Below are 10,354 nucleotides of genomic sequence, written 5' to 3'. Positions count from 1 at the left end.
TGGAAGAAAGCTTGTAACTCTCTCACTTTCATTTCAACAGCAGCAAACAATGTTCAATGTTTAAAATAAACTCTTCCAGATGAGCTAAAGATAAACTCTGAGGTGGGTGGACTTGCTTGCTGGGCTGCAGCTCAGAAGTGTTTGATTACATTAACACAAAACCCCTGGGCAGAGCCCGCTTCTGTCAACAGAATGCTTAGACTGGAACACCTACTACATGAAGCCATTTCCTGTGCTTTCATGGGCTGGTGGCAGAAACTAGCCTTGCTTTTTGCATAAACTAATAATGATTACATATTTCTCTGTGCCCAGCCTTTCCTCAGTGTGTACAGCTTTAAGATATACCTAAAATGCCAGTACTGTATGTAGGTCTGCACAGATGAAAACCTTTGGAATATATTTGCAACTTAAGCTTCCATTTACTCATTCATCCTACTGTTCACTTTACTGTACTCACTGTAGCAAGAAAGGTGACATTAGTATTTAGAACCATTCTGCTAATAACTGGATAACTATTTAGATTTATTTGGGTAGAAAGAAAAAAAAGGAAAGAAAAAGAGGAAAGAAAAGAAAAGAAGTTAGGAACTTTTTTGTTGTTGCTGTTTTTAGTAGATTTTCAAACCTGCAATTAGACCAGGCTATAATGCATCATATGTAGTGTGGCAACTTCTAAAGATAAAATCACGCACAGAAAAAGAATCCTATTAAATATTCAGGAACTTGCCTATTTAACACAACGAGTAGATACTTTAAATGATGGGGAGAAGCAAATACAGGGCTAATGATGAAAATGAATTTGAGGCTGCAAAGACACTCAGGAACTAACATATCAACAAATAATTAAGTATATTAGGTTGTTTTGAAAAATAGAACATCCCAAATTTAGACTAGAAGTCTTTGGGAAAACACTATTCACTACATGGAACACAGTGATTGCCAATTCCTCCAAACTGAAATAGTTCTGGTATGTCAGTGCAATGGCTCTGTTTTGTACAATCAAAGCCTTTCTATTTGAGATCAGTTGGTTACACGAAGAGACTGAGTGAAGAACTGCATAAAGATGAATTGTATGCACCTCAAAATTATTAATTAAACTTAAAACATATGACATATCCGTTCACCCCCCTATCTTTTGATATAAAGTTAAGGGCTTATCTGTCTTTCTCAGTGTGAGTTCACTTGGAATTCCATTTTCTTGTAGAGTGCTCACTGAAATAGTAGAGTCTACAACTCCCAGCTTTTGTGTCTTTATAATGCAGTCAAAGTTTAAAGTCCCTTGCAAAGCACTAAATATAGACCCTGTTAGATGTTTACACTATCTATTTTTAGCATTTGACAGTTGTTTTGAAATTTGAATCAACAGTAAGTTTCTAGTGATTTGCTTTCACTTAGTTTTTTACAAAGCACTCAGCTTACTTTTCACGGAAATTGTCTTTCTCTTTGTACTCATCAGTTATTGGTTTGCGTTATGATTAGTAACTGCTATTATACATGACAACAAGCACAGCTGACACACACACGGGATTGGCTGGGTGTTCTCAGTTGCCTCCTGCGTCCCAGAGCCTGGGATAAGGCCTCGGCATTCAATAAATACAGGTTTGGGGCAGAAAGGTTGGCTTACAGTTGTTCCTATGGAAAATAATACAATAAATAACAACGGTACCAGAGTAAACTGTTTTGCTCACTCTCCATGGTAAACCTACTTTTACCTCACCGTGTATTTGTGAAATGATGAATGAATGGTGCGTAACTTACTCTTTCTATGTACATAACAGGTGGGAGCGGAAGTGCCAGGGGTGGACTAGAGGGGACACTGATAGCCTAGAGCACTTGTATACTATGGGCCTCCGCCAGTATGTTTTACCAAAAAAAAAAAAAGGGAGAATAGGTTGCCACAGCAAGTCTGTTACATAATGCATAATGGTTGGTTGAGCGCTTCTCCTGTGCTTTGATTCAACACCTAACTTAGCGAAAACTCTTTCACCTGCATAGACTTAGCTTTCCATCTCACTTTCCTTTAGGAATACCCTACCTTCCGCCATGCTAACCTGTAGCTCATTTAACTCCCCATTGTCCAGAGAAGGTTCGTGAAACATCTCACGCTGTCTGTGGGGGCCAAGCTCCCGAAGGGGGATTAGTAACGTGTTCTTTCTTCGGCGTTGCTTAGAACATTTGGAATCAATTAAATATTCAAATATTGGTTCTCTCAGATCTCTAGCCAGGCCCGGCAAGTTTGTCGGGGGAGGGAGTTCAAGGCAGACAACTGCTACTCCTCACACCAAAATCTCTAGCTGGGGATTTAACAACATACACTCTCTAGACTTGCTGGGGCTGCCGGCAAATGGACGGGATGAGGAACGGTACGGGGGGACAGCAGGAGCCGTATTCAGAAGCGAGAGTGACAGTGTACGTGAGAACGGCTGCCATGCCCGGGGTCTTCAAGACAAAGAAGCGCGCACCTCGGCATAGGTATGCCAGTGTGGCCTGCGTGAGCTAACGCTGGTTTTCACGTGTGTAAAGGATCGTAAAAATAATTTGTAACACAGACTGTCCTTGGCCTAATAATTCTAAATGTTTACACTCTGGCCTTTTGTAAAATTTGCTGGTTCTTGGTTTACTTTAGTTTCTATCATAGGTGCTAATATAAATATTAATAACTACCATTCCTATTAATAGTAATGATGAGGTGCGTGGGGGAAGGAGAAACTGATGAGGGCCCACAGGGGCCAGACAACTTGCTAAATGCTTTGCAGGTCAGGGGTGTGCAACCTTTCGGCGTCTCTGGGCCACACTGGAAGGAGAAGAGTTGTCTTGGGCCACACGTTAAATACACAAACACTAATGCAAACAAAAATCACCTCCTATTTTAAGTAAATTTACAATTTTGTGTTGGGCTGCCTTCATAGCCACCCTGGGCCCCATGTGGCCCGCTGGCTGCGGGTTGGACACCCCTTTACATACTCTACCAATTCATTCACTGAGCAATGCTCTGAAGGAGGCACTCATAATGTCAATGGCAGATCAGAAAGGACAAGTTCAGAGAGGTTAAGTAATTGTCCAGTGTCACGGGGAGGGGGGAGATGAAGTAGTGGAGCCGTTCATCAAACCCAGCCAACATGCTGGTGTGTTTGAGTAGTGAAATCGCTTTTCCAATGAAATGCTATTTAGAATCTCACTGTGCAAAACAGTTTACTCTGAGTAAAGTTGAGGCAGAAGACCTAGCAATCTCAGCCCTTTTCAGAAAAACAAAAAACCCTGTTTGGAATAGAAATCAATATTTCAAAAGATGAAGCCCATAACCAACATGAAAATGGGTTTCCAACGCAATTATCCCATTATCTGGCACATTACACATCTCCCTCTAACAATATTTTCCTAAGGTCAAAGGAAGTACCAAAATAACAGAATAACTTTTTACTTATTTCTGTGCCCAGTGAAACGATTACAAAGTCGGTCAGCAGAAGGGAGAAAGAAGAGAACAGAAAATAATCCTCAAAATCTAAGCAGTCATACTATAGCTATTAGTCCTCGATTCCATCAAACAGCGGGTGGGAAGGACATCTTCCAAATGGCAGCTCATTTTACCCTAATCGTTGGTGTTTCCAGATGAGTCTCTAGTTTTCCATCATGATAAATTAATATATCCTATTTTATTACGGTGCCACAAACAAGAACTCTGAAAGGCTCCACTCTCACAAAAGGCCCAAACCCCCTGAAAAGCATCAGGTATCAAAATGCAGCCAGAAAAGATGGTATTAAAAGAAAAGAAAGGGGGGGGGCTCCTTTTTAATGAAGCCGAGGTGTAGGACAGATTTATTAGCTCCCATTTTTCCAAGTTGCATTCTGGTGTACTTCCTGCCCAGATTTCTAGGCTCAGCAGATCTCTTTGTAGGATTATTTTTTAAAAATACATTTCAAAGGACAGGAGGTGGCTATCCATGCTACACCTGCAAAGACGCACCTGTGATGATACACACACAAAGTGTTCCTCATATTCACAACCTAAGCTCTAACAGAAAACAGACCTTCCGTATGATCTGCCAAGTTTCCGCCATTCTCGAAAAGAGCTGACGCTGGTAACCAGATTGTATAAAACGTCTTGAAAATCATAACCAATCAGAGGTTACCCCTGACTACAGGGGTCACTAAATCCAGGGTAGTTCAGTGTGTCCTTTACTGTCACCATTCCTTCTTCCAGTATTGACACACGGTTAAGACGAATCACTAATATAATTATTTTTGATGCTGTCACAGATGCCTACCACTTTCCTATGTAGACTCTCCTTTGATGTACAGTGTTGGTACCTTACTTTTCATTCAAGCATCATTATCAAGTGTTTACTCTCTGTCAGATATTATCCTCGATTCTTGAGGAAGGAAACTAATAATAAAAGTGTTCCTTGGAAAACTCCTATTCCAATTGTCTAACTGGATTTGTGAACAAATAATTAGCGCACCCAACCTCTACAAAAGCTGCCTCAAGATCAATGAAAATGAAGGAGGAGGAGAGCTGGTGCAGCCTGCAGGGAGACAGGAACACGACTGAAGGGGATGGCGAAGAGTATGCAGTATTCCCAGCGAAAAGGAGAAGGCGATGTGAGAATGAAAGGACAATGGAAGGAAAGGCCAAGAGGAGAGTGTTCGACCAGTCTGCACTGCGGGCTGGATTATATGCAATGGAGTCACTAGAGACGGGCTGTCCAAGACATTAGTTACTCACAAGGCGCATGTGCCTACTTAAATTTAAGTTAAGATTAGAAATTCAGTTCTCAGTCATCTCTCAAGTACTTGGTAACCACATACCTCAAGTCTACCATGATGGACAGTGCAGGGAATTATTTCCGTCATCGTCAAGTTCTAGTGGACAGCACTGAGTGTAGTTCATGGGGAATCTAAAATGTATATCAAAGAGTTTGAATTTGAAGTAAAAATGGTTTATAAACTTCAGGAATGTCCTGGGGTTCTCCATCTTGGCCACATTGCTCTGACCTGGTTTATGAATCCAGCTTCTGCATCTAAGTTTTTTTTTTTTTTTTTTAAGAATTCTGCAGCTTAAAAGCAAAACAAAACTGGAAACTCACTGTTATGGGTTACTGGGAACCAGCACAGGTTTTTGAGCAGGTAAATAACACTGCGACACAGACTTGGGTTTTGGAAACATTACCTCTTAAAGCAGCAAGTAGGACACGGGAGAAGAAAAGACACCTGGTGAACCCAAACCAGGGGATGCCACTGAGACGGTGAAGGACTAGTTTCAGTGAAGCTTCTAAAGAAACAGACAATTAAGAATTTGCATCAGTAAATTTATTCCAAGTAGGAATTATACACACATACCAGGCACTTTATTTCCACACAAAACCCAGTAGTGCAACAAACATATTTAACGCTTTGGCCACGAAACTCAGAAACTTCTCACAGTATCTATGTTGAGTTCTTTTAATATTTGTAATCCATGCTTGTTCAATTACAATTTTTAAAATATATTGTTCATTATTAATCGTATATTTATACATCTTTTCTGAAATTTGTTTTCACAACTTCAAATTATCCCTAATGCACCTCTTAGCAGTACTATTGTAAAACCAAAATTACATTTTCAAGTATCAAGTGGTCAAGCCACACTATTTCTGATTACAGCTTAAGTGACATTCATTTTTTTTTCAATGGCTTACACTTCTTGTTCCTACTTTAATATGCCAACCATGACTTCACTGACATCCCAGAGTTTTCGTGCAACAGACTCGTCCATGGCTTTAGGCAGTAGTTCCTCCTCTTTACAATCCCCGAAGTACTTTCCCGACACGCCTTCTACCTCAGGCGAAGAGGCTAAATAAATCGAGGTCTGGGCCCCTTCTTCTGGAGTTTTGAAAAAAGCCCAAGACACCAAGTTGAAGAGCGGTCTGACCAGCAGTGGAATGTGGACGTGCCTCCCGAGATTCGTCCGCACGATGCCGGGGTGCAGGGCATTGACGGTGACGCGCGTGCCTTCCAAGCGGCGGGCCAGCTCCCTGGTGAAGAGGATGTTGGCCAGCTTGCTCCGACTGTAACAGAAGCTTTTACTGTAGCTTTGCTCACTGTTCAGGTCTTCAAAGTTGATGTCTCCGTATTTATACAGTTTGGAAGAAACCACCACAATCCTGCTGGGAGCTGAACTTTTGAGGAGTCCAAGGAGAAGGTTCGTGAGCAGAAAGTGACCCAGATGGTTTACCGCAAACTGCATCTCGAACCCGTCTTCGGTCTTTGTATAAGGGCACTGGAAGATCCCCGCGTTGTTGATCAAGACGTCCAGTCTAGGCTCTTCCTTTCAAGGTCAAAAAGAGAAGAGCAAAATTATGAACACAGGCCCTAAGTATCCTAATTTTAAAATAAAAATCTTTTAAAATTCTTACAAACTACTAAAATTCTATAAAATGTCTCCATGAGTTTTCAATGGACAGAGGAAAGCAGAAGACCTGGATGCTTAATCCGGGCCTGGCTTTGTGCTTTTCACATGTTCTCTGATCCACCGTCAGCAACTCCTGAGCAAACAGCAGCACCGAGGTTCAGCGATCTGCCCACTATCGCAGGGTTCCCAAGTGCCTGGGCTCTTCACTAGTGAGCCAGCTTGTTTGTCTGCTTGGGATTTTCAAACCACAGCTGGAGAGTCAGTGTGAGCTAGAGAGCGCAAATGCAGCAGCAGACAGGCCAGCGCTGTGTATTCCCAGAGCTACCAGTGGTGCCTATGTCAGGGGCAAGTCCGGATGGCTTTCTTTTGCACTTTTTCTAAGGGTCAAATGGTCCTGTGGGGATGGGGCCACTTAAGTTGTTCCCTTAAAATTGGGACAAGCAATAGATTGGGTTGCAAATTAAGGCAATAGGACATCATGAATCAATCAAAGAAATACTTTAAAAAATTGTAATCAGTCTAAATACTCAGGCTCACAATAACAGCCAAGGGGATTCACAGGAGATAGGACCAGCAAATGTCTTAACTCTACTATGACTAGAAGTCCCAGTTTTTTTCCCCTGTATGAAATCTGCCTCTTTCAGGCTTTGAGGGGTCCCCAACTTAGATCTATACAGTCAGAACTTCCCCCTTTGACCAGATCCTCCTACATCTTTCCAGATTAAAGTCCTAAAATTTAGATTGTGCTTAAAGGGAAGTCTTTTCATTCTGTGATTCATATAGGTTGGTCTTCCCCAGCCCTTTTCTGGCTCCTCTCTTGTCTCTTTTGATGGGCAGAGAAAAATAAACGTACAACATGTTCCAGGTGTAAAGACAGAGTGATGAATCCACGATGAAATTAATTTGAGGTCAAATTTCAAATTTCACTGGCCCCTTTGCCAAGTGCAAGTGAAAAGAAAAATGTGTTAAATTTCACAACTGTATCAAAGCCTACCCGTCAAAGGATTAACTATTTCTCATTCTGTCTTCTAAGCACCTTCAGCTTTTCCAATAGTCAGCTTCAAAAAGAAGGCAAAAGTTCACCCGTGGGGGAAAGAAAGGAGTGTTCTTTGTCAGTAATCCTTTGGAAGAGTTTCCTGTATTAATCATTTCTGAGCCATCATTCTTTGCTGGGCTTGTGTTATTTTAAGACTTTATCATCTACTATTTTTTTTTTAAATTCTAGGAGATAAATGACGTAAATGCCAAGAATACCAACCTGTGGGAAATTTACATTTACATTTCATTTTTTAAAAATTTTGGTTATGGTCACCGAACTTGAGAGCCAGGAAGGAACTTAATTAATACTTTGAGAAACAAAGACAAATTCGTTATCTCTTTATCTCCTAATTTTAATTGGCTCTGACCTAAGTGACCCAAGTTGTAAAATACATCTATCAAAAACCAGAAGTATATCTAGCCGCATCTACCTTTTAATGAAAAATAGGAAGACCCACTTTTAATGTTTCCAACATCTCTTATGAGTATTATTTTTAAACTGTTTTACCTAATAATGGAGTAGGCATAAAAATATGCCTCCCCTGAAAAAAAAACAACTCTAAATCTGCAATAGCTCACGCTGTGCATCAAGGTGCCCTCAAGAGTCACCAGGAACACCCAGGGTGCTATGGAATCTTCTCAATTTTCAAGGGAAACAAAGGGATACACCACTCAACATCTCAAAAACTATGAGTTCCAGGTGGCTCACAGCTTTTAACAATATATTGTGCCAAGTTTTCTTTGGTAATGTCACATCTTTGTAAAGTTGTTTTTAGCAATTGCTGTGATGAAGTGCACGTATAATGTTGAAAATCAATGCAGAACAAGAAAGGAGGGTGGCAGTGTCCCATTGGATTCCAAAGTCAGAACTGACAGGTACACGTTTCTTACATTAACTATGGTTACTGAGGAGTGAAATCAACCTATCTTTTTTTCTTTCATTAGGTGTTCTATCTTTTAAAACAGCTACTAAGTTGTTATGACATCAATACTTATTAGGTTCTTTGAACCTAATTACTTAATATAAATAAACTGGTAGATATTTCTCTTGGTCTGAGGGCATGATGAAACAAAATTAGCAAGTTTAGGAACCTCTGCTCTGGAATCAAGACTCCCCATTTCATACAGGCATCTTTCCCCCACCAGCTAACTAAACCTCACTCGTCTGAATGCCGGCTGCAGCAAACCCACCCCAATTTCCACGGAAGGACACCCCTCAGTGGCCTCTTTACCATCTGAAAAAGAAATCCTCCACCTCATTGGCCGACAGCAGGCGTAGAGGAGTTAAAAGCAAGGGCTCTGGAGACAGATCCTGAGCAATCAACTTAGCCTGCCCATGCCTTCCTTGCCTTATGTTGTAAAATGCGGCTAACAATGCCCACTGTGAGCACTCCATGACAAGAGCCAAGGACACCTTCATTTCACTGAAAAAAAAATTAAAATATCTGAAATGCTTGGTACAGCTACAGTAGAGAAAACCTTTAATAGATGCTAGGAATTACATATTTATTTAGTTCTGTCTTTATTTAGAGCACGTGGCTCCTGGGATTCCGAGCTCCAGTTTATTTGGAAACCAGGCCAGAGTGTGGCTAAGGATGGTGCTAATGAGTCCCCTGGTGGCAGAGAGCTAAACTTCCTATCCCAGCAAGGGGGAAAAAGGCTGTTCCAATGTCCTTGGCTAGCAACTTCCCCCAAGTGCTCTGGGCTCTCTGAGAAAGGAGAGGGCCTGGTGCAGATCCACTTTGGACACGGGGAAGGTGATCCAGACACCTGGCTGATCTCCTGGGCCGTCCTCCCATAACTGAAGGCAATGTTTGGACAAACGCTTATTTTCCTCTTGGGCCTTTTTTTCTCTCAATATCCTTGGAAGACAGAAGACTGCCCAATCAATTTTTCCAGCCTGCAACTCCCAAGACGCTCCCAAATCACGTGACTGCTCCTCCTCTCAACCTCAGTCGTTCCCAAGAACGCACTCCCTCCCTTCGGGGCGGACGCCAGCGGCCTCAGCCCCTCGCCCCGCCGGCCCCGCCCGGCCCTCCTCCGAGACCCAGCGGGGGTCTCTAGCTGGCTCCCGAGCCCACACCTGGAGCATCTCCTGACAGAAGGCGCGCACGGAGCGCAGCGAGGCGAGGTCCAGCTCCCTGACGACGAGCTCGCCGACCCCGCCGGCGTCCGAGCCCCCGGCCGGGCAGAGGTCGCGGCGGAGCTCCCCCGCCGCCTCCTCGGCCCTAGCGCGGTCCCGGCAGCCCATGATCACCCGAGCCCCCAGGCGCAGCAGCTCCGCAGCCGTGGCGCGGCCCAGGCCGCTGTTGGCGCCAGTGATCAGCACTGTCTTCCCCTGCATGAGGCCGCCGTCCCCGCCTCCGTGCAGCCGCTGCACGCGGGCTCCCGCGAACCGCCGGGTTGCCAGCCACAGGGCCCCGCCCAATGCGGCCAGTAGCGCCGCCACGGTAGCCACGGCCATGGGGCACCCGGAAGAGGGCCCACCGCCCCCTGCGCGTGACGTCTGGAGTCCCCGCGCCGGGAGAGCCTACGCCGCCACCTGCCCGCGGAGACCTCAGGGGCGCGGCCTGCGGACCCAGACTGGGCGGCGTGGGGCATGCTGGGACTTGTAGTTTCCCTTTCGAGGGCCTCTGATTGGTTATAAGAGCATTTCCCCGTGGGTCGTGGTGATCCCGAGACGGCTTCCCGAGGGAGTGAAGGATGAGCCCTGGTCCCAGGTTTTCTGGCGGCTGCGTTTCCTCCCCAAGGACATCCCAGAGTGGTGGTGCTTTCCCAATGTGAATGCCTACTTCATACTGCGAGTTTACAAATCTCTCTCTAGGCTGGTGTGCAACTCCTACTCTTTAGGGCTGTTGGAGTGTGTTTTGTGTTCAGGGATCCTGGGACTTGTTCACCCTCCGTTCCACTTATTTTCATCCTCTGGAGAAT

General features: G+C 44.0%; 1 protein-coding gene across 1 annotated transcript; it reads right to left on the bottom strand.

Annotated features, from left to right (window-relative positions):
- Window positions 1-5,289: 5,289 nt before the first annotated feature.
- On the bottom strand, window positions 5,290-9,988 carry RDH14 (retinol dehydrogenase 14). Its single transcript, XM_045844443.1, has 2 exons — window positions 9,507-9,988; window positions 5,290-6,301 (listed from the first exon to the last, which is right to left on the bottom strand). The coding sequence occupies exons 1-2, from the start codon at window positions 9,885-9,887 to the stop codon at window positions 5,684-5,686; spliced, it is 999 nt and encodes a 332-aa protein (XP_045700399.1). The 5' UTR covers window positions 9,888-9,988; the 3' UTR covers window positions 5,290-5,683.
- Between the last annotated feature and the right edge of the window lie 366 nt (window positions 9,989-10,354).

Source organism: Phyllostomus hastatus, unplaced genomic scaffold (genome assembly GCF_019186645.2).
Source record: "Phyllostomus hastatus isolate PE091 unplaced genomic scaffold, TTU_PhHast_1.1 phas_contig_402, whole genome shotgun sequence".
NCBI lineage: Eukaryota > Metazoa > Chordata > Mammalia > Chiroptera > Phyllostomidae > Phyllostomus > Phyllostomus hastatus.
Note: the sequence above shows the minus strand (reverse complement) of the source record. Positions and strands in the feature narration are given on the sequence as shown.